General features: G+C 42.9%; 1 protein-coding gene across 3 annotated transcripts in view; it reads right to left on the bottom strand.

Annotated features, from left to right (window-relative positions):
• CAPZB (capping actin protein of muscle Z-line subunit beta) overlaps nt 1-25,521 on the bottom strand; it is a 133,356-nt gene that overhangs the window by 83,482 nt on the left and 24,353 nt on the right. For all 3 annotated transcript variants that reach the window (XM_075018135.1, XM_075018136.1, XM_075018137.1), the window contains exon 2: nt 6,114-6,203. In XM_075018135.1, coding sequence (XP_074874236.1) covers nt 6,114-6,203 — 90 coding nt within the window. The remainder of the gene's footprint in view (nt 1-6,113; nt 6,204-25,521) is intronic.

Genomic DNA, 25,521 nt, shown 5'->3' with positions numbered 1-25,521 from the left:
GCAGGGATCCTGTCCAGTCCAGTTGCCTTGTTGCTCTTAGTTGCTTTGACGGCAGCTTGGACCTCCATCAGAATAGGAAGTATTGCAAGATCATCCCTAGGTGGTTGCTGAGGGATGGGGTCAAAGAATTCTAGGACCATGGTGGAGAGGTGGTTCAAGAGCTCATAAAAGAACTCCATTTAGCGAAAAGCAATGCTTCAGAATGGATTCCATGATTTCTCGGTCCATAAGCAGCTTTGGTGGCACTGAAGAAACTTCTCAAGTCACTGAAGTCTGCAAGAAGCCTCAGTTTCTCACACTTTTCAGTCCACCGGTGGTTTTTCAGAGTCCTTGTTTTACGTTGGACTTCTGCTTTGGCATGCATTTCTCTCTTGCTTGTACAGTTGATGTCACTTGGCCAGGTCCTGAAGGCTTTCTTTTTTGCCTCAACCAGGTGCTCAATTTACACTTCATTCTCATCAAACCAGTCCTGGTGCTTCCTGGACTGGTAGTCGATGGTTTCTCCGCAAGCACCAATAATGGTATTTTTCAACTGACCAGTGTTCTTCCACAGCTTCAGTGTGTACTGCTCACACCTCCCTTTGGAACACTGTTTAAGGCCCTTTAAGCCGTCTATGTTGATCTTCCATGGGACCAGTTTCCTCCAAATTCTCCACTTGGTGGCAATCCTAAATCACCAACGTGGTTTGAATAAGGTAGTGATTGGACCAGCAGTCATCTGTGCTAGTCATTTCACTTTTGAGTCAGGATCATGTGGTGGCTGCAGAGCAACAATCCCCTCCAGGTTAAAAGAAATCATGCACAGGCATTTTCCCCATGTGTATGACTGGAGAATAGTGACAGGAAAAGGATGGTTAGATCTAGAAACTTTTAATCATAGACAGGCACGTAGGCGGTGGATGTGTTTATCAGTCATAGGTGGTAGAACAGTCCAGCAGCTGCATCCTCAACCGAACAGCCCTATTTAGGATCCACTCTATTTATCCCACAAGGGAAGGGGACTAGAAAAGGTGTCCCAAACACAGTCCACCTCAATGCCCCTATCTGGATAACCACATCCATGTGGTTCACCTGTATGCCGGGGAAGTGTGGGGGAGGAGACCACCACCAGTCAACTTTGCAACGTGGAATGTTTGGGCTGTAATGGACAGCGCAGAGAGTGTAAACAACCTGAAAGATGCATCGCATTTACTGCCTGTGAGCTGTGACAATTTGATATCAATACAGCCATCCTGGCACAGACTCTTAGTGGTATAAATGAGGGCAGTTAAGAGAAAGCAGAGGGTACATCTTTTTTCTGGAAAGGAACCCCAAAGAATAATGAATTTGCCATCAAGAATGAACTGACAAAAGCCATATGTGAAGTGCCTGTCGACCTCAATGAGCATCTCATGACTCTCCAGCTTGGTTTTCGGCAAGCTTCAACAGGCAACTGTCATGAGTCCTTATGCACCAAACTCTAGATGCCAAAGATGACATGAATGGGAGGTTTTATGCTCAAAAGGATGCAATCTTGGAAGACATTCCCAAAGGAGACAAGATTGTTCTCTTCAGGGGTTCCAATGCCAAGGTCAGAAGAGACTCAGATCTCTGGCAGGCTACCACTGGGAAAGTCGTCAGCAACAGCTGCTCCAAAGAAGTGTTCCTCCTTACGAAATGTGCAGAACATGAGTTTGTCATCACAAACACCCTCTTCCACCAGAAAAACAAAATTTAAGACCTCCTGGCAATATGCTCGACTGACTCTCTGGCACCTCATAGACCAGGCCATCATCTAAGCTCAGGATCAAGTTTTAATACTCATTTATTTATTAATTATTCAAAAAGTTGATAGAAAGCAAGATAATGCCATAGTCAGATCATAGGGAGCAGTCCGTGCCCTGCCTTAGGCCTCCAGCAGCGGACAAGAGGCTTCAGGAGATTATCGCCTGGGGTTTTGGCAAAAATCTAGCCAGTTACAAGTTTTATCTGCAGGGGCAGAGAAGATTGCTTCCTGACTCCTGCAAACAGCTTACAACTTGACACCTAAAATGCCACTAACTTGACCTCAGCTTACATAACTGGCATCAGTAAAATATAACCAACCTTATTTAAAAGGAGTCACACTAAGTGAATTCATGTGACTGAGGGAGTGAACCATAAGTGAAGGGCTTTAAGTCTATTTTTTCCCTAAATTTACCAGTTAATTGTGACCTATGTCTCCTTGTGAGATTAAAAGACCAAGCACAAAATTATATTTGAAAGAGTCTGAAATCACTGATCTGACTGATTTGACAACCTTACGGCCATAAAATTGACCAGAATGGACTGACTTTGGTAGGGCCCTAACTCCAGTGCAGGGTTCAGCAACCAAATAGCACAAAAGAGCCTTTTTACTGATTTCAGTAAAAAAAAAAAAAAACACTCAGTTCAAGAGTTAAAATGCGTGTGAATATGAGATGGTCCTTAAATAAAGCATACTTTTTCTAACTCCTATTATTTTAACAACAGTACACATGCAGTTATTTGTAATGCAATACAGTAGGGTCTCAACATTCGCAAACCTAAGGCTCATGAATTCAAGTGTTCGTAAGCATCTGTTTTCCTGAGGCAGAGCGCCTGAGCAGCCGGCACTGTCCTGCACAGGCAGGGAGTGCCCTGGTGGCCGCTGCTCCCCACTGGGCTCCAGGGCAGGGAGCCCCGGCAGTCACGGCTTCCCTGGGGCACCAAACCCCCATGTATTTGCGAAACTCAACATTCGCAAGGGTTCTCAACGAGGAACCATCACAAATGTTGAGACCCTAATTCACATTTACTGAAAGACAATCAAGCTTTTTACGTAATCTGGCTTCCTGGTAGAAAACTGCAATAATAATGGCTAGGCTGGTGATCAGTTGAGTCTGACTTGATATTTTAAAATAGCCTTGAATCTCCTAGTAGTTGACACAGACTGTGACCAGACATTCCTAACACTAGGATCTTCATCCCCAGACCCATCTGGTCACCCACTCGATTAAAAATAGATTGAGTCCTTTGGTGCCAACTGTCTCCTGTATATTAGTACAAGACCTAGGACCAGGTGGATCTTGCTGGGGCCAGTCACACTAACATAAGTTAACAGCAGCTATATGTGAGATTTACCAGCAGTTTGACATCTTAATTTTTATTTGCAGTTGGGAGGAACAACTCCCAGTTCACAATAAAAGTATTATAACATTACCAATTAAACTGGGCTGGGCAATATTTTATGCAAAGAGGGACCACTCCAAGAATTTGGGAAGGGGTCTGGTGCTGTTCTTCTCTGCTACATTAATGGGGGAGTTGGGTGCAGGATGGAGCTCCAGGAGAAGCTTTTGACTCAGTAGGGTTGCTAATTCTCAAACTGATGCCATTGCTGCAGCTCCCATACAACAGCCTAACAGATGCCCAGGCAGCAGTTTCATGTACTATCTGCCTGCAGCAGTCCCACATACTGTTCCAAGTGGCTGGTAGCCAGGGCAAGTGTGTCTCTGTGCACCCCTGAGGGAAAGGGGGGCAATTCTCCCTGCACTGTTCAAGCTGTGAGCGCTATCCCCACAGCTGACTTCCAGGCAATGGGAGATGTTAGGGTGGTGCTAGGGATGAGGGCAGCATGTGGCACCACAGCAGACAGCCTGCCTGAGGGCACCGTGGGATACTAGCAACCCTGAGGGTCACAGGGGGTGGACCAGATCCAGCCCCCAGACTGTATTTTGACTGTCCCTTGATTAGGCCATGCTCAAATGAGGTGCCTCCGAAGTGTGTAGTAGCTGTTTCCGTTGGTGCATCTCTTCTGTTCGTCTTCCCTTCTTCCCTCCTTAAGTTCACTAAACCAGTGTAACACTGCAGAACCAACTTAAGTCACAGCAGGGCATTCACAGCGGTCTCCTTGAATCTTTTCATACAACCTACACATGTAATCTTGTTTTGTCTGACCCATATCAGCATATGCTTTTCAAAAGCCCCGCTTGCACTTTCTATTTCTGGAGGGCACCTCACCTCGGGTTGCTGAAGGAGGAATATACCGAGAACACACCAGATCATATATCAAATATCCTGGTCAAGTTGCAAGGGCTTTTCCCTTTCTGTACAACCCTTAGTTTCCATACACCCAGTTGCACTAACATGCAAGACTTGCTCAGGTAGCAGAGCTCTAAACAGGTCCTGTAACACCCTACCTTATCCAAATGAGCCAAGGACCACACGAGTATTTTATAGCAAAATTGTCTGGCTGCATAGGGGCAGCACTCCAGATATACATTTCGTTGAATCCACTATGTAATCAGCAACTCTTTGGTACATGAACACAAGAAGAAACTCAGGCACGTGATTTTCAAAGCAAAAAATACTAGTTGAAGTTAAGTGGCGACTACCTACAGAAATGCTGGCATTTAGAAGACAACTCCTTGGTGAAGGACTCAGTGTACTACTGTCAACAGTACTAAGAACAGACTCGTCTTGCCAAGGGTTTATGTTAAGCCTCCCCCTTTCAACCTTAAGGGTGCAGCAGCACAGCCTTGAGCTGTAGCACACTCTCTCAGAGCTAGAGAGCCCTCTCTCCAAAAGCTCACAGTACAATCATGCCTAGGTCAAACTCAAAAGAAAGCATCTTTTGATAGTTGTACATGATTCAGAAGAACAGAAGTAGTTCTGTCATCTCCTCTGGTAAGATAGAATGACTGCAATCTCTCTCTCTCTCTCTCTCTCTCCATATTCTGGTATTTTGGATCTACTTTAATCCTTCAGACAGAGTAGATTCGGCAGGGGTGGGGGGGGGTACACAATGTACAGAGAGATTTAATACTTCAGGTACAAAGGACTCTACTAGTAGAGTCCAATTTAAAAGACATGAGTACCTGTACAGTTTGGTAGAGAGCTAACTGCTTATTTCCCTTCACAAGTCATGTGGCTCCACCCACACTAATGCACCAGAAAAGTGAAAAAACCTACTTTGTGGGAAGAGTGGAAACCAGACCACTTGCACAAAATTTAATCTAATTTAAAAAGGACTCACTGAATTACAGACCATATGGTATGGCATCTTTTTCTGTTTGAAGTATTTGACACTCTTCAGAAACTCCAGGTTTCCAAATCTTTACTTACCAGTGTTACAGCAGTTCTCTTGAAACATGCACCATACCAGTTTAAAAGAAAAATCAATAAACCTGTAGTCTTAACTCATGCATAGATATGAAGACTTTCTATAGAAATATTAAGCTTCCTACAACATGTGGAAGTTTGTTAGAATATTCCCACCAAGTCTTCAAATTCAACTTTAAGTCACTAAAGTATGCATTTGTCAGCAGCAGAAATAGACCACCTAAAAAGCGAACTGCTCTTCCATGGCTTAAAAAGGGGATTTTCATGGCAACATACATTGAATAGCCAGCCTACAGTAATCCAATCACGTCATTGGCATTTGACTGATGTCACCAATTCAGGGGTTCCCAGATAGGGGCATCACAAGGTTACCACACACAGCTCACAAGCTGTCAGCCCCACCCATGAACTCCTCTTTGTTTCCAGTATTTATAATAGTATTCAACATTTAAAAAAAAGTGTATTTTTAATTTGAGAGGGTCACACTCAGAGGCTTGCTGTATGAAAGAGAGTCACCAGTAGAAAGGTTTGAGAATCACTGCCCTAGCTAAAGAAGAGGCACTTGTGTCAGAATATGGCATCACAAAATGCATTTGGGGATAGCATGAAAACAGCCTGAGTAGCAGCATCCATTACACAAAAATCCAAGGAAGTAATGATAGGAAGTACAAACACACCAAAGATGTTACGTTTTTGGGAAAAGGACCCTGAATTCCAAGTGCTGCAAAAGCCTACGCAGCCAGAATTACACATGCATGTACATTAGTAATTCAAGGAGGAACATCCACTTCCGATAAATTAAGGAAAGCTAAATGGACCTGAGAGAGAGAAAGTGTCTCTCCCAATAAGGTCAGGGACCTCTACCTCTTATGTACTGCCAAAACCATACGTTCCGCTGATTTCACAGAAAGAACTACAAACAAAGCCACCACACTTCTATGTGGTCACATAGTAAACCACATCTCTCCTGCCACACCTGTTACTGCTCTGTACTTTAACTCATTACCAACACTTACCAAGTCAATCAGGTCACTGAGGTTTTTCTCTATCTGCTGGGGAGGCAGGCGCCTCATCAAATCCAAGGCACAATCCAACTGCTGGTCACTCTGGGGAAAGAACAAACAGTGGTCATTGCAACTAGTGCAGAAGAGTAGCCTTTGTTCATACTAGCAACGCAGACAATGCATCACCGCTAACAAAAAGAGCAGCACTCTAGTTTTTTTACATCAGAATACTGTCACACATACGGGTAATAGTTTTGGCTCCAGTTTCAAAGAGTGTCGCCTTTTAACTCTCTCTCTCTCACACACACACACACTTTTAATATAATTTAGTAGCCTTCAGTTATACCTGACAACTAACTTCATCAGTTGCCTACAACATAAGAGTGGGGGGAGGGGAAGTAATCCTCAGGAGCTTACTTTTGATGTTTCCTGCTCAGGTCTTCAGAATTAAGGATTTCTTACAAGTGACAGCTAATGCTACTTTAAGCTAACAAGTAACAGAGAGGTAGCCATGTTGGTCTGTATTTAATGAAACAAACCAGCAGTCTAAAGTGCTACATGACTGCTGGTTTATCAAGCTAACAAGGCTTCAATCACCAGCTTAGGTATTTTAAGTCCTTGCCTATCATGAATAGGCTCCCTCCAAATTCATAACCTTGCAAAATCCTGACCTAAAAGGGAGTTGCGGGGGGGGGGGGGGGGGGGGGGGGAATATCACAAAGTTATTTAAAGGACGATAACAGTATCGCCACCCTTACTTCTACGCTGCCTTCGGAGCCACACAACTAGAAAGCAGTGGTTATAACGTTGCCCAGGTGCCCAGTTCTCAAGACAACATAGAAGTAAAAGGTGGCAATACTTCACCCATGTTCTGCACTGCTGTTTTCAGTGCTAGACACCCAGAGATTAGCAGCTACTGGCTAAGGTCCCAGCTCTGTAGGCAGCAGTTCATAAGTAAGGGCGGCAATACCATATCATCCTTATGTCTGTGCTGCTGGTGGCAGCTCTGCCTTCAGACCTGGACTCTCAGACAGCACAGAAGTAAGGCATAGTAATGCTGCAAATCTTCCCCCATATACTGAACTTCTAACCCTAATAACTCCTTTTTGGGTCAGAACCCCTACAATACCCACATTTCAGATTTAAGTATCTCAACTAATGAAATTTACCATTTTAAAAAATCCCATGACCATGAAATTGACCAAAAATGGACCACATACTTGGTAAGGCCCTAGACACGAACAAGTGAAAGCTGTATGCTAACAGCAGCTACCCCACACCCACACACTAAACTTCCTATCTGAGTGTAGATGACACTTATCAGGGCTCCAGCCATAAATCTAATAAACCTGTCCTCAAACTTTTAAAAGAAAACCTGAAGAGAGTCTTCAGAAAACTGACCAATAAAGTCCAGCAGAACAGGTAAGATGAACTGCTTGATATTCCTAAATCAAGAGAGACCAAACAGCTCACAAATAGCCCAGATCATATTTATGAAAAAGAACTGAGAAAGCATTTGGCCTTGCCCTGACTCCTGTGAATGGTAATCCCGAAGACATTACACAGATTAAAATGAAAAAATTACTCAATAATACCTCTGCATCTTGAGGAAATACATTGAAAGTTCTGTTAGAGCCTTTCCTCACCATTCTTTAATAAAAATATGGCAGCTCTTCATAAGTCCAAAAATACACCTGCATACCATTCCCTGTAACAGGGTCTGCAATTTAACTGCCCACACGGGAAATCTGCGAGTTGTGGCTCCCCTTCTGTAGATTCTTAGCCACTGAGAGTTCAAAACACCACTTTGTGTGGCTTATAGTGTAATACCATAATATGCATGATTTAAAACTGCAGATGCACAAAATATGTAAATAAGAAATACACTCTTCCCTTGCTATATGAGCGCAATTAGTTCCCAACTTTCTGCTTGAAGGCAAAAATTCTTAAGAGGGACGCTAAATTTCCATTCAAACACACATAAAAGTCTGATTGGTTCCTAGTGCTCCTAACTCGGGGAAGGAACAGCAGTATGTGCTGCTGCTTTTGAAAGCTACGTGAACCTTGGGTTTGGTTGTGGCGGGGGAGGAGAGGTTAAAGGCTGGAGGCAGTATTGGGCCATGAGCAAGAGGAAGGGTTAAAACCTGGTGGTGGGTTGGGTCCGTGGCGTGCACAGGGGGGCATTAAGGCTGCCACAGGTTGGGTCTGTGGGGTGGACAGGGGGGTTCAGGCTGCCGCAGATTGGGGCTGGGGGTGGGTGTCAGGCTGCCACAGGTTGGGTGCAGGGCCAGCAGGCAGGGTTCAGGCTGCCCTGGTTTGGGACCGCAGGGCCTGTGGCAGAGGAAGGGTAAAGCTTGTATTAGTGGTGGCAGTTCACTCATCTAGTGAGCAAAGGTAAGTGTGTCCCCCTCATTTGGGTACTAGTAAGTAAAGTACATGTTTAACGAGGGATGAGCGTACAGAAAGCAATACACAGACCCTGCCTTCTGTACGAACAATGAGATGAGATGCACTCACGTGTTCTTTTTCAGACAGCAGCACAAAAACGCTCCTCTTGATCTAAGTAGGTCCCTGTCCTCAACATCAGTGTTTCTTAAAGCTACTTTCTGCCCAACTCATGTTCTGTGAACAAGTTTCAGGTACCCCCCAAAAATATACATATTGTCTCTTATTAAAACCTGATACAATGTTACTTCTTCATTGCTATGATAATTGACTAAATTATTTCATTTTGGTTTTGCTGTACATGTTGCTGGTTTTTGAGGAGGGGTTGTCCGACAAATTTTTTTCAGAAAATTTTCATAGGTGTTCTGCCTAAAAATATTATTGGTTTGGTGTTCCATGTCTCTAAAAAGTTTAAAAAAAACCCACTTCTCTATAGGAGATCAGTGATTTTCTCCATATTGCCTACCTGTATTTATGGGCAGCTTATGCAGTTACACAGAACATTTTTCCTCAATTAGGCCTCAAGCAGGGTCTGCACTTCATCTGCAGTGCAACTGCAGTGCAAGCTAGTCATAGGGTTTAAGAGTGATTCTTAGAAATCAGTTTTGAACACCAGAGCTCTCCCTGTAGCATCTCTCTCTCTTCCATCTCCTGGCTTGGAGACTGATCATAAAAAGGCTTGTGAAGTGTTGACTCTTTACCTTAAGTGAAGGCACAATTCATTACAAGAAACCAACAACTTCCAGTGTTTCTAGTGTCCCATTGTCCAATACATTCGCCGCTCGCCACCTGTGGCAAAACAGGACACTGCAGTGTGGCACATTTGGTTCTCAAGCTGCACTGATGCTTGGAGCCTTCAAATGCAGCTCGTCTTAAGAGCTGCAGGTAAGGAGTGCCATCCACCCATTCTATGCACGTACGCCACTGCTTAGTGGGAGAAGCACATAGCAGCTCCTGCACCAGCATTAAATTAGAACAGGGGGCTTGGACACTGAATATGGAGAGATAACAACAAGTGTAGCAATCTTTGAATGCTTATTGGACACCACAGATTCAGAGTAGGGCGTGGGGGCTGGGAGTGCCTGGCTCTGGGGGTGGGGGAAAGAGGGCATTTATTTCAGGGGGGATGGATGTGGTGAATACGGCAAGACAACTGTGGGAGCACGAGCACCTGGTGGCCGGGCCTCACTCGCAAGGCAGAATGACCATACACTCCATCTTGGAACGCTATCATACAACGGCGGGAAGGTCTGAAGTCAGGCCAGGAGAAAGAAATCAGAAAGTTGACAAGTAGTTGGAGAGTCCCCAAAGAGAACATCCTGACAAGCAGATAGTAAGCCCCCAAAGAGAACAGCTGGGGCTAGTAGCTGGAAGCCCCCCCAAAGAGAACATCTTGGTTGTACAACATCAGAGGGTCCCAGGGGAGGTTCAGAAAAAGACCAAGGACAGAGGAAATCTTGTAACATGTTCTAACAGGCCGGGAGGATAGAAAGCCCAAATTAGATAACAAACGCTTTAATTGGCCAGGTATCGAACCCCCAAGTAAGAAACAGTATAAAAGGTGATTTAGCAGGAATAAGGGGGTGGGCTCCTGGACACAAGGCGGAGGCTAGCAACTTCCAGTCCAGACAGCAGACCCCGGCCTGATCACCCGGACGTCACCATCACGAAAGGTCCCAACCAAGCCGTATCTCTGACTTAAAGGGCCGCTGTAACGTAGTTATTGGTGAGATGTGGGAGCATTGGATGTTATTGGTAAGTCACATGTAATTATATATAGTTATATATAACCTAGTATTTAGCTTATGCCAAATAAATATCTAAGTGTTAAGTAATTGTAGTTACGAATAAATGAATAAATCACTATTGGTAAATACCACTAGCTGGTCTAGCTGGGTCTGTATAGAGAATTATTGGGACTTAAAACAGCCACAGGGCATTGTGGTGTTCACAATCGGAGTGTTATTGTTCCTGGTACTCATAATACTGTGGAAACCTAGGTTTTAAAGTGAATACACTGAATCACATATTGCTGCTACACTATATCAGGCTGCTATAAAGGTGGGGTGGTTGGTCCTGGGCCACCCGACTCCCCCCCGCTGTGTCACACCCCACGTGCACCCACGGGACCCGGAGTAGGTCGGCACATCGTCAACAACAACCACAAGTGTTAAGATCTTTGAATTCCAAATGGGACACCGCTGTTCAAGCGACTAAAAGGCCCCTTCTAGTACAATGCAAAAAAGAGACTAAATATCACATCAAGATAACCCTTCCAATTTATCCATTTTCTCTATTCAATTAATTCTAGATTTTGTGATTAACTAATAAAAGTTTATCTGTAGTCATATTCAAGTGTGCCCTTTATTTCAGTAAATTTCTGAAGCAGTGCGTTTGCCAGATGTATCTTGTGGGTACACTGATGTCTTCCGGGCGATATATCAACTTGTCTAGTTCCCTAGTTTTACAACAAGCTACATAAAACACATTAGTAAAGTCAGTGCAACCTAAAAGTTCATTCAGACAATGACTTGTTTCTATAGCTTCACATGCCTTATGCTAAATACAAACACAATATTTTTATTTCAGTTCACTTATTTGATAAGATGGTAGAATTTCAGCAAGTTTTCAGTACTAGTCATCTGTGACATTTTTGCTTATTGTTGTGAGCAATTTTTAAGTGAGGTGTAAATTAGTGTTATGCAAAACAAATCCAACTCCTGTAAAGGGCACAGTAATCTGGAAAGGTTGACAGGCATTTGTTTCAAAGTCTCAAATTACTGTAGGACCACAATTCTCAAGTGGTGGTATGCACAGCCTTAGGAGTGTGCAAGAGAAGCCTGGGGATACTTATTTTAAGGGGTACTTTATTTAAAAGATTGAGAAACACTGTACTAGGGCACCAACACTATCTTAGAACCAAGGAGAGTTTCCTCTCTGCTACAGCTGCACCCCAGCAACCAGAAAGGAAGGGAGTGACAAAATTAGCCAACAGTTACTATGCACAGCAAACAACAAAAATTAAAAGAACCACCTCTGTCTATAGCATTCACTATGGAAAGAAAAACTAGCTATTTAATTTTCCTTTTACAAGCCAACAACTCTGCTGCATATGAATGCTCTAGATGGAAAAAAAAAAAAAAAAAAAAAAAGCTGATTAGAGTGTGCTTTGCAGGTACAAATTCAAATTTTAAGGAGCATTTCACCATATCAGTGCTAACCTAATCAGTGCTTTAGCAAATGGGACTTAGATTTTAGGATAAAATTTTCAAAAAGCAACTGTTTTATATCAATAAATTCTACTAAAAGCCAATGGCAAGTACAGTTTGTGTGAAGAGGGAATGTTTCCAAGCTAACCAATTAGAGCAATTATGTCATCTTGGTTGACAAGTGGCAGTGAAATCTTTTAAAACTTCATACAATCAAGGCTTTGGCACAACAAATATAGTTAAACAAGGCTGCTATGGGGTTAGCTGGGCAAGCTAAATTGCCAGACAAGGATTCAGAAACTCAAGAGATGCCCCCATAGTGTTCATATTCCATGTTACTGAGATTTTCAGAGGTGCCTGAAGTAGGTACCCAATTCTAAGTGAAGTAAATGGGATTTGGGCATTTAAATCCCTTAGGCTCTTTTGGAAATCTCAGCCTCTTTACTGCCACTGTAAGAAAATCAAAGTAAGTAAAAGGAATGAGAATTATATTTTAATGTTTCTCTCCTCTAAGAAAAGGGTGCTATGTTATGGCATAGTATTTTATTAGCATTTATAAAGGTTTCACTACTGCAACAAAATGGGATTGAGAAAAATCTACAAATGAAATCCATTTGGCCCCTTCATACTGGTTCTTTCAAAGGAGAATCTTTAGTCAATCAAAATGAAACCTTGCATATTGGGAGACAGATGTGGTGCCCACCTCCATTACAGATAAAGTGAAGCAGATTTCATCTACCATTATTTACAGACATACAGCCTTAGATGTTTAGGTTCCAAATATGGCCCTCAGTTAAACCAAACCACTTATTTTCAACTAGCAACTCAGACTGAGGTTGAACACGTGCACTTCCTGCAGAGAGCTTGATTTGAGAATCGGGTGACTGTACTGGAATGCCAGAACATTAGTGTGTATACTAACTATGCCTGTAAATATTTGGTTATCCACTACTTGCATAATTTACAATTAACTCCAGCCACTATGCATCTGTGTTTTTCAAGACAATTTGGAACTTGCACATGACAGGAGTCATTGCACATCCCTTCAGTATCAAGAGGCAAGCTCTTGTTCTGCAGATTGCCGCACATAGCCAGAAAAAAATAAATTCAGCGATTTATTCTGGAGTATTGTTTTTTAAAACTATGTTCCATAGAACACTGGTGTCCTGTGAACAACTTGTGGATGTCTGACACTGATGGTATATGTGTTTTCTGTTATTAAAACCAGATACAATATTACTTCTTCATTGCTATGATACCTGATTAAATGACTTTGTTTTGCCCTTTTTTTTGTCTAACAGCAATTTAAGGAAGATATCCATAGGTTTTCTGCATTAAAAAAATACAATTTGGTGTTTAGTGGTCTCAATAAGTTTAAGAAATGTTTTAGAGCATCAGCTATCTTCCACAGTGAAACAAAAGGTTGAATCTTGGTCACTATGTTTCCTTGCAGAGCAACAAGAACAGTTTTCTTTGGCTTTATGGTTTGCAGAGCCACACTTCAAGACCTACAGTATCTCTGTTTCACTGCAGGCACAAGATGTTCCCCCCCCCCCCCCCCCACAAGATTACATGAAAGCTTTATTTGTCTAAATAAAGGTCTAGCAAGGCCTCCCAGCAAGAAATCAGAGAACACACATTTTTCATATCTCCATTATGCAAGTGCATCTAGGGCACAGGCAGAGAAAAGCCTTGCAAAATTTTGTATGAAATTTTCTCTACAGTTGCACAGATTACAAAAAATCTAAAGATTATCACTTCCTACTGCCTGTCATTCCAAATGCTATAATATGGGCAGCTTGCTGTGACATTACAACCATATAATCAACACCGCATAACCTTCACCATTCAGAAAGGGGAATAAGCTCTTTCACCAAGCCAGTTAGATGCTTGAGTTCAGCACCGCCCCTGCCCCACTGCATGAAGCCCACCTTTACAGCTGCAATAGGCAAAATAACCCACTGTTACCATGCAGATGTCTAGGAGAGGGCCTTACAAGACATACACAGCCCCTCACCCCAACCGGGATGAGCCCCCACTGACACCCTCCATCTCACCAATTTGCTGAATGCCTGGAGCTTGTTACTTAGCAACCTTGCCCTAGTCACCCACCCAACAGCCTGGACCACCTCAGACACCCTCTACCCAGGCATAAGGGAAGGGCTTGAGGATCAATGCTATCACAGACAAGTGACTGTCTCAAATCACAATCCAAGCACAAAGTGAACAGAATGGTCGAGACCTGGTCCCTGCCAGGGCTAGGTAGCCAATACTCCACTGCACCTAAACAGCCATGGTCTGCATACTGAGGTGTTGGGAAGCAAAAAGAGCCACAAGCTTTCCAGCATCCCTGGGAACTGCTGCTTATCACAGCTGGTTCCTTCGCCTCGCCCTCTGCCTATTGCCAACGGCTCTGCTTCACCCACTGCTGCCTGAAGGCATGCTAGGCTGCCTCCTGAGCAGGAGCAATCATTGGCTGCCATTCTGACAATGTATACAGTTTTGAGAGCAGGAAGGGGTGGCAGTGGCCTCCCTCATCTCCCAGTTTTGTGTATGGTGGCCTAACTGGGACCATCAATCTATCTTTGGGCTGTGGCACACAGTTTGAGAACCCTGAAGTAAAGGGCCCCTTTCCTTATTTTGTAACTAATGGGTCCAAGTTCATAACTCAACAGTGCAATCTACTATAACTGACAAGCTCAGAGAATTGTCTGGTTTGTTTCTCTTCCATTCTCTGCATTTAATGAAATCAATTCTCTTTCCCCTCCTAACCTCTCAGTCCCTAGAGGAAGATACTGTTTAGATGGCCTACAAATGCCCAGCTCCAGCAGCCAACCCCAGGCAGGGGATCCTTCTAAGCAAGTATTGTCTTTACCTCCCACTCTCTTATGTCAAGGGAGGAAAGTGGCACATGGTTGAAAGGTCATGCTCCTTACTTAAGGATCGTGGGAATGCTTACGGAAGTACCTTGTTTCTGCCCTGCCAGCTGGAATTGTTTAATAGGAGGCTGGAAAGCTACGGAGAGGCCATACTAAATACTGTTGCTGAAAAGTGACATAAAGTCAGCACTTTACACTGTGACTGGATTTTGGAGTAAGTATATTGGGTAAATGTTGATACTGTCTGCAATTTGTGGATTAGAAATAAGGGTCTGGACTCATCTGTTTGACAGCACTGATTTAAAAAACTGTTGCAACAGATGTGTGTTTTCTATATAAGTGCTAGGCTTCTCAAGGGGAAGAGAATCAGAGAACAGGCTAGCAAAAACAATGGTTATGGACAAAGGCAGAAAGCAATCAATTATCCAAAGCTGAATATTAGAACACAGTGTATTCAGTACACAGATCTGCTTTTCCAGATTAAAGAGTGGAAGTAGCCCAACAAGGCAGTTAAGGAATCCACTTGAAGCTATCCAATTGTTTACTTAAGCTATATATCCAAAAATGCATCATTTAAAGACTCATTCCCTTCAGTTTAGTTGCTTTGCCAGATGACTTTGTAAAAATTGCAGAGCTTATTGCAAATGTTTCTTTCAGTGCTTTGTATGCGATCATGACATTTCTGCTCTTAGGCAGAGAGAAAATGGCTGAGCCTTCCTTAATGTAACCACTTCAGAAACCAAGAATTTCTGGGTCCAAGTTACCAGAATGAGCAGGTGTGTTTGCGTCTTACATGAAAACAAATTCCCACTGTGAAACAATAGCATCTCTGTCAAAAAACAAAAACAAAACAACTTTTGCAACTAGACTGACACGTAAAGTGCAGGTGGAGGGAAAGAACTGATTCATGTTAGTTAAGTTTTCTGATCCAAATCTGGGTCAGGTCATCTCCCCTCTTCAAAATTTGTGTCATCCATTATATTGGCCACTGGTACTGTAAAACCAACACTAAGACTGCAAAGGTAACCTCAAAATACAGCACTTTTGAAATGGTTATTAGACATGCTCTGAACTAGGCAGATTGTATAGAGCCACTGCTTTGTTTCAGAAATCCAATCCAGTTGAAGCATACAGGGAGAAAAAAGCCTGTGATGTCTGCATACACAGCTACACAAATTGTCTAATATTATGAATGGCAGTGACACATGTAAGGTTCAAATGGTGAGAAAACTGCCTTCTTTATGCTTTTTACGTTACATGTTCACATTAGCAAGGCAGTCTCCAGGGGCTGCCCATGGACACGGGGCCGGGGCGGGGGAGAGAGAAGGGAGGCACAAACAAACAATCTTTCTGAAGGGGAAAAAGGTGTTACTGCGGTCCCCAGAGAGGTGTATGTCAAGCTGATGATTTTGTATTTGATGAGGGGCAGAGTCTAAGGAATCTAAACATGCTCATTTCCATAGCTTCCATCTTCCCTGGATTTCCATCTTTAATTTTCTCTTTAAATCAGGGTTGCGCAAAGTGGGACGTGGGCCCCCCTCATGAGGGACACAGCATGACCTGTCTCAGGCTCATCCACCTCACTAAAAATGCTAAAATGTTACTGTTGTGTGCATTCACATTTGTTTCCCGATTAATAAAGTTTTTACATTCTACAGATCCTTATACGTGCCAAAAAGTTTTTTTTTTAAAAAATATGAACATCAACTGAAATTTCAGTTGGTTTAGATTACAGTAGACAGGTTGGAGGTGACCTTGCTAAATACAGGGATGAAAAAAAGTGGGGCCCAGCATAAAAAGTTTCGAGAGCGAAGAAGTCTTGTGGAACCTTATAGACTAACAGATGTTTTGGTGCCACAAGACTTCTTGTTGTTCTCAAAAGCTACAGACTAACCTGGCTACCTCTCCAATACATAAAAAGTCTGTTCACCCCTGCCATAAAACAGATGTACAACAGCAACCACATCTTAAAAAGACTGTCAAGAAATCTAAAGAACCCATTGTTAAACTCCTACTCAATACTCACTGAACAACGGTTAGACACTGCTCCCTTTTCCCCCAGCAGTGGGGGCTGCAGGTTGAGCCAAGCTCTTAGAGGTTTCAGGAATTAAATGAGTTCACTGTTTCCTGGCTGAAATACAAACAACAGAAAACTGCCTCATGTCAAATAATGATGCCTGTAGAAAAGGGGGACACTGGGAATGCCAAATGAAGTTTCATTAGAACTCAAACCACTGAAGGACGTAGCAATCTTATAAACCTCAAAGACACTGAGAGCATTAGCTCCTTTAATAAGTTTCCTGTAAAGATGTTTTGCTATCTAAGATCTTCTCTTGGGCAGCTGTTTCAAATTCTGTCCATAAGAAAAAGCCAAACAATAAACTTAAGGTATATCTATAGAAGTAGTTAACTTCAGTTTCCTTCTTCGGTATCTGGTATTCCTTTTCAGTCCCCCACTTTCACCTGGCTTATTTCCAGAAGAGAAGCCCTCTGCCAAGAGCCACACTACAGAAAGCAAGTTTTTGATAGCTATTTCAATTAAAGGCCTGGTAAACCCTATGGTGACATTCAAAAATACCATTTACCCTGTCTTTACTGATATGTATTCCACAGTAAGGCCCTGGCACATAAAAAGAACAGGGTCAGAAAAAGACATGACAGTCATTGTAAAAACAAATGCTGCATGTACAGATTACATTTTGTACAAAAATTATAGAATCATGGAACTGAGCACAAGTAATAATTCTTCTATCAGTCAGAGTCCCGTCCCTTGCACTCATGGCAAGAAAAAAAAAAAAAAAAAAAAACGCAACATTTATATATCATATCATCCCTTACAGGTGGTTGGTCTAACCTGTTCTTCAACTTCTCCAAGGATGGAGATTTCAAAGCCTCCATGGGCAATTTATTCCCATGGTTAACCACCCTGACAATCGGGAACTTTACCAAGGTGAAATCTAAACCTCTCTTGTTGCAATTTAAACCCATCGCTGCTTCTCCTATCAAAGGTTAAGGAAAATAAATTTTTCTCCTTGCTCCTTATAAAATCCTTTTAGATACTTGAAAACTATCATGTTCCATCTTAACCTTCTCTTCTCAAGACTAAATCTCAACTCTTTCAGTTTTCTAGACCTTTATTCATTTTGTTGCTCTTCTCTCGACCCCTCTCCAATTTCTCCACATCTTCCCTGAAATGTGGCCTCCAGAACTGGACACAGTACTCTAGCTCAACACAGAAAAAATGCAGAATGATTACTACTTCTAACTCCACCATGAAGTCTAGGGGTTCCATGCCTGGAAAGAGGAGATGCACTGGACAGCAGCATCGAGAGAGGTGTGTGGTTGTGAAGTCATTTGGTCAGGGAACAAAAAGCACATGGCAGGAGTCAGGTTCCTTCTTAGCCAAAGAGCTCGAGGAGCATTGTTGGGAGACAAACCAGTTAGTGCAAGCATGATGGTAGCAAGATTTGTAGTAAAACTATTCAACACATTGGTTGTTCAGGTGTACACCCACATGTCTAACAGTACAGGAGGAAGACTTAAAGAAGCTGGAGGAGATACCAAAGGACAGCTTTGCTCATCATTACAGGATATTGGAACATGAAGGTCAGAACAGATAATGAAGGTTGGAAGAGTGATATGGGAAGGTTTGTATACAGGAGGAAAATGAACAAGGCAAGAAGCTACTAGAGTGTGTTACAGAACACGAAATGGAGACTTGTAACATGAGATTTCATCAAGAGACTTTAGGAGGTGGACATGGCAATTGAATGACGGGAAGTCCATGAACATGATTAGATAAGATCTTGATGCGAAGAAGATGGACATCAGTACAGCAAGTGCCAAACTTTCCAAGGAGCAGATATGGACTCAAACCACAAATATCAAGATAAAACTCAAGACAAAGTATAAGAGACAGTTTAAGAAAGAAGAGACGTGGTGAGGCGAGGTGAGGAAGAAATACGGAACATACACAGAGCAGTGCTCCAAGAGAAGATCAGGAATGCAGGCACAGAGAAAGACCCAGATAAGAGAGTCGAAGGGACAGCCACAGTGATAGAAGATGCAATCGAGCAGACATTTCCAGAAGAGAAGATTCATAAGAAATGGATTACACAGGAGAAACTGAAGTTGGTCCAAGTGAAGGGAGTGTTGAAGATCAGAAGAGATGTTTCCCAGAGGACAGAAGAGCAATATAGGGTGAAATGCAACGAGGTAAGGAAAGAGGCCAGAATGGGTACGGCAAAATGACTCGAGGAGCAGTGTGAAGACAGAGGTATTATGGCGAGCATAAGACGAGGGAGGTGTATAAAATGATTAGGAATATTAATAGGAAGTAGCAGCCAAAACAGATGGCGATCGAAGAGGAAAAGGATGAAGTGCTCATGAACAAGGGGAAAGCTGTGCAGCAATGGATGAGATATTGGACCAAAGTGTCTCAGAGAGACCGATCAAAGAACTCAAAGATATTGCCGCTGAGCATCAAGAATGAGACCCATATTTCAAAGGAGGAAGTAGAAACAGCAGTGAAATGACTAAGCAACAAGAGCCCTAGAAACAATAAGATCACAGGAGAGATGATCAAATATGGCAGAGAAACTATGATTCAGAAAATACACAAACTATGTAATATAGTGTGGAAAGAAGGGAAGGCACCTAAGGAATATACAAGAAAGTAAGCAAATTGCAGTACAAGAACTACAGAACAATTGCCCTAATGAGTTATCTAGGCAAGGTGCTGATGATGATGACAATGACAGTTGATTTTCATAAGGCATGTGACAGTATAGATCAGAATGTGACCTTGGTGATGTTGGAGTCATATGGAATGGATAGACTGATACAGTTGAAGGATATCAATGACAGCGCAGAGGCAGGGGTGAGAACACGCGGAGAACTGGGGAGTTGGTTTAGAACAATTAGAGGTACAAGACAAGAAGAACAGATATCGCAAAGCATCTTCATCATGTATCCTGAGAGAGTGATGAGCCAAAAAAAAAAAGAGGAAGAGATAGAAGGGAAATCGGTGCATGGGATGAGAGTTAACCACTTGAGGTTTGCAGCATTGAGGAAGTTGAGAAGCAGCTTGGGAGAATGGTGCCAGTGATAAAACGAGGAAGGGAAGTGGTACGGACTGATTATGAACATCAATAAAAGTAAAACAATGGTATGTGGAGATAAGGAAAAAAGAGGAAAATCAGTGCAGAGGGGGAAAATCAAACTAAAGAAAATAGAGAAGTTCACGTATCTGGAGAGCAACAGAACATTATGGATTTAGACCAGTGGTTCCCCAAACCTTTCGGCATCATGCTCCCCATTTTGATTTTTGAGGAAACCCTCACACTCCCCCCTACCTCTTCTTTACCATCCAACCCCCCCCAAACAAAAAATTCAATTAATAAATTTGAAACAAAACAAATACTTGATATAAAAATGTTTTTTAAAATTAAAAATAACACCACAGTCCTGGAACTTTTACTTGCAATCAGCCCCATGGCCAGCTTTGTCCACGTATCTATTCTGGAGATACTATCAGTAGACCTAACCATGTTAATTACAGAATCAGGGGCATTTTCCTGTTCCTCAAACAACATCATATGCACGTGCCCGTAATGCCCACACAATATGTATATTGGGCAAACTGCAAACACTCTTCACCAAAGAATGAATGAACATAGAGCAGACATCAAAAATTTCCAAATACACAAACCCATCGGCCAGGACTTTAATAGAGTGGGCTACTCTGTTAAAGACCCGAGAGCCTGTGTTTTGGAGAAGAGAATGGTCAGAACGTTCATATTCAAATTTGACACATTAACACATGGTTTGATAAGGGACAGCAATTATACCACCCATTATTAGTGCTCTCACATACTTTGATGTTTGACCTAACTCTTAACTTCCCCACCCCACACCTAGCTCTTTCTGCTCTTCCATCTGATTTGCCAACCTTGGTAATGTTTGGACCTCTGTATTTTATATATTGAGTCTGTTCTCATAAGGCTACAGATATGAAGAAGTGGGTCTGTCACACAAAAGCTAGTCACCTAATAAATTATTTTGTTAAAGTGCTACATGACTGCTTTTTTTGCTTTACTAAAGAGCTAGAAATACAACATCTACCCCTTTCCCTCCATCCACTTGGCTCAAACCAACCAGACAGCTTTTTTTGATAAGATATTTTTTACAAATCCATGCAGACCATTACTGACCAGGTGTTTGCAAATGAAATTCTCAATTTTTTTGCCCCATTATCTTTCCTGGTACAGAAGTTAAACTGACTGGTCTGGAAGTCCCTGTGTTGCTGTTTCATCCCTTTTTATAGATGGGCACATACAGTACCATTCTCCAGTCTTCTGGAATCTCTCCCATCTTCCATGACTTTTATGGGTTTCCCTAATTCTTTTCAAAGATTTTGCCCTCAACAGCTATTTCACTAACACCAGTTTATGATATTTGGCAAAGTTTCAGTAAGTTGCTAGTATCCCACAATCAGCAAGAATTATTGAAGATCAAAAAACCCAGAGTGAGGAAACTGAGCTTTAACACAGCTGTTCACTCTTTGCAGTAACAAGATGTGTATTGGCAGCCTGCCAAACATGAGCAATATACCTAATTTGCATTATAATTTACATGCAGTTTTAAGTCAGAGACAAATGCAGGTATTTGCAGAGCCAAGACATGCACCTGCAGACATCAAAGCCTTAGTATCAATGGCAAAACTGTTAACATGTCTCAAATTTGCTTAATGAATTGTCTGGTTTAGCTTTTAAGTGGTCACTCAGGACGGAATGTAGTTCCAGTCAGTTCCCAGGAAGAAATGAAAGCATTTCAGTTGCAGAAGACTGTTTAAAACGTTTCCAGAGAATTGCACATATGGCTACAGTAGCACCTCAGAGTTAGCAACCCTGGAAACAGAAGTTGTTTGTAACCCTGAAATGTTCATAATTCTGAACAAACATTACAGTGGTTCTTTCAAACGCTTACAAGTGGACATTGGCTTAATATAGTTTTGAAACTATTATACACAATAAAAATGCTTTTAACCACCATAATTTAAATGAAACATGCACAGAAACACTTCCTTTACCTTGTCAGTTTAAGCTTTTTTTTTTTTTTTTTTAAAAAAAAAAAAAAAGGGGGGGTTTATGATTAAACACAAGTACTTATTTGCCTTTATCATTATGTTGCAGTTCTGTTTTGGCTTATGTGCATTCTTCTGGTTACCAATAAAGTGTGTGGTTGACCAGTCAGTTCCTAACTAGATATTCATAACTGAGGTTCTATTTATCTTTCACAAGGGAATAATCACTATGTGCATCATTCACAAGATTTGGAGACCAGTCTATTACAAGTCAAATTCAGTGGAGTTACACCTGGCATGCCAGAAAATTGGTTTCTGTGGAACACCAATTCACCATTCCCTCAAAGTGTCTAGATACCTATCAAGTGTTCAAAATTCTCATAACAGAAACAGAGATTAAATGAAACACTTGACAGCAAGAAGGCTTTAACATGGTTTTGTTAGATGACAAGTTCTAAATAATTACAGGAATTTAAGATCAGAGCTGTCCTGTCCAGAGGAGTAGGAAGGGCAGCCACCCCAGGCCCATGCTTTTGGTGGCGGGGGGGGGGGGGGGGCACTCTGCAGTGGCCACCCCAACTGTCCTATGGACAGGGACTTACCTGGGACCAAGGGTCTGGTGCTGAGACACAAGGCTTTGTCTCTTATCCATTCCTCACCTCGGTGGTGGGAGCTCACAAACCTGCTCCACTCCTCCCAGCCTGCTCTGCTCAGCTTCCCTGTAGCTGTGGAAACCAAAGCGCCCCGGTATTCTCCTTCCCACAGAGTGGGCCAGTGAGACTAGGCTGGGCAGTGCAGCTGAGCAGAGCACTGCTCTGACTCCTGCACGGCAGTGGCTCCTGCTGCCACAGTGCCAGACCCTGTAATCCCTACAGCAGTATTGCCCCACTCCCTCCCATCAGGACAGTGCTGCATGAAAGATACAAACTGCACTTCATTCAACATTACCATAGCTAGGTGTACAGCAACATCAAGCAGAAAATTGGTTTGGCCATATATATGAGACACACCAAGCATCACCACATTACTTACATATACATACCTCAGAGGTGGAAGGGACACAGAGATCAAGACCAGTACCCTGGACTCCAGCAGGACCAGGTACCATCCCTGACCCCTAAATGGCCTCCTCAAAAGAATGAACTCACAACTTTGGGTTTACAAGACAAATGCTCAAACCACTGAGCTTACCGGAGGTAAGTGGGGAAGGAAGAAGGTACAACAAAGGAGGACCAGTTGTTCGAAAGGAGAAAGTAGGCCAATCAGATTATTAACTAAGCTTCTTGCATTTGTGTACAAGCACCTTAGGAACTGAACAGGAGGAATTAGAGGCCCTGACACAGGTAAAGTAGTATGAGGTGATTGGAATAACGGAGGCTTGGTGGGATGACTTGCGTGACTGGAGCACAATCATGGAAGGGTATAAACTGTTCAGGAAGGACAGTCGGGGAAGAAAAGGAGGAGACATTGAAATTAATGAGAGAGAACAATATGATTTGCTCAGAGCTACAGTATATGGAGGAAGAAGAGACAGATGAGTGTCTTTGGGTTAAGCTTAGAAGTGGGGGGGGGGGAAGAAAAAAAAAAAAAAAAAGGTGATGAGACCACCAGATCAGGTAGATGAGGTAGACGAGGATTTCTTCAGACAACTCAGAGAAGCTTCCAAATCACCGGACCTGATTATCATGCAAGAATTTAGCCACCCAGACATTTGTTAGGAGACCAATACAGCAGCACATAGACAATCCAAGAAGTTCTTGGAGAATGTTGGGGATAGCTTCCTGGTACAAGCACTGAAGGAACCTTCCACGGGCTCCACACAGCTTGACCCGCTGTTAACTTCTATGATGAGGCAACTGGCTCTGTGGATATGGGAAGTCAATGGATGCGAGATACCTTGATTTTAGCAAAGTGTTTGATAGTCTCCCACAACATTCTTGCCTGTAAGTTAAGGAAGTATGGACTGGATACAAGGATTGTAAGATGGAAGGAAAACTGGCTTGATGAACAGGCCCAAAGAGTAGTGGTCAATGGCTCAGTGTTTGGCTGGCAGTCTGTTTCAAAGGGAGTGTCCCAAGGATCGGTTTTAGGGCCAATACTGTTCAACATCTTTATTAATGACCTGGATGAGGGCATGGATTGCACCCCCAGCAAATTTGCAGATGACACTAAGCTAGGGTGGGTCAGGGAAATATATTGGAGGGTAGGGATAGGGTCCAGAGTGACCTAGATAAATTGGAGGACTGGGCCAAAAGAAATTTGATGCAGTTCAACAAAAAGAATCCCAAGCACTATTATAGGCTGGGACTGACTGCTAAGTAGCAGTGCAGCAGAAAAGGACGTGGGACCCATTACAGTGGATGAGAGGCTAAAATATGAGTCAGCAGTGTGCCCTTGTTGCCAAGAATGCTAACGACATATTGGGGTGCATTAGGAGAAGCATTTCCTGCAGATCTAGAGAAGTTATTCTTCTCTACTCGGCACTGGTGAGGCCACATCTAGAGTACTGTGTACAGTTCTGTGCCCCACCCAGTACAGAAAGCATATGGACACATTGGAGAGGGTTCAGTGAAGGACAACAAAAAACGGTTAGAGGTCTCAAGTACATGACCTATGAGGAGAGGCTGAGAGACTTGGGCTTATTTAGTTTGCAGAAGAGAAGAGTGAGGGGTGATCAGACAGCAGCCTTCAGTTTCCTGAAAGGTGACTCTCAAGAGGATGGAGAGAGACTGTTCTCAACGGTGACAGCAGAACAAGCAGCAATGGTCTGAAGTTAGAGGGAGAAGTGTAGGATGGATATTAGGAAACACTTTCACCAGGAGGGTGGTGAAGCACTGGAATGCATTACTGAGAGAGGTGGTGGAATCTCTATCCCTAGAGGTTTAAGTCTCAGCTTTACACAGTCACGTCTGGAATGATTTAGTTGGGGTTGATCCTTCTTTAGGCAGGGGGCTGGACTAGATGACCTTCTGAGTTCCCTTCCAGCCCTAAAATTCTATGATCTAGCAATACAGCAATTCCCCAAACTTGCAAAGAGATTATGTTCCAAAAGTTCATGAGTAAGTTGGTTGGTTGTTTCTATGGAGAAATGTGTTCCTGATTCCACTGTTCTAGATGGTGGTTAGGTCCCTCAGGATAGCCCAAAAAAACCTAATTTTCAATAGCTGAAATTCTGTATATTTGCAATAAAAAAAAATGTAGAAACAGGCTTTTTGTTTTAATTTAACCTTGAATACTGGTGTATGACACAAGGCAAGTTTAAAATAGCGGATGAGGAGGTGGGTGAAGATTCTGCAGGGAACCCTCCTGCTGCCACCCCTCACCCTCTCTGGGCTCTGCACAAGCTCCTGCGGCCAACCCCAACCCTTCCCCCACCCAACACATACACACCCACCCACCACAGGTTCTGCCCAAACCTTGCTCACCAGTAGCCCAGCTACTGGCCTCTATCAACCAAAGCACTACATTGCATGCAAATTCCATTTGCTTTACCATATCCTCCATTCTCTACCTCTAATCAGAGTCATTCCTTGGATAAGGCAAATCAGGGTAACCGCTCTGGGTCCCCACCTCCCAAAAGAGTGGGCTGTAGTGTGGGAGAGGGAGGGTTGACTAGGCTGGCCTAGAAGGAATTAAATTTGGTGTACCTGGGGGGCCAGCATGGCAGAGGCTAGCAAGGGCCTAGAGCAACCAGGAGCAGGGTCAGTCTGCACTCACCAGTGGGAAGCACAAGAGTTTTTTGCTCAGTCACTAAACACTGGCAACCGCAACCCCAGCCCATGATGCTCAGTCAGCTTGCGACT

The sequence above is a fragment of the Carettochelys insculpta genome, chromosome 23 (assembly GCF_033958435.1).
Source record: "Carettochelys insculpta isolate YL-2023 chromosome 23, ASM3395843v1, whole genome shotgun sequence".
NCBI lineage: Eukaryota > Metazoa > Chordata > Testudines > Carettochelyidae > Carettochelys > Carettochelys insculpta.
This window is presented reverse-complemented; position numbering and strand designations above follow the sequence as displayed.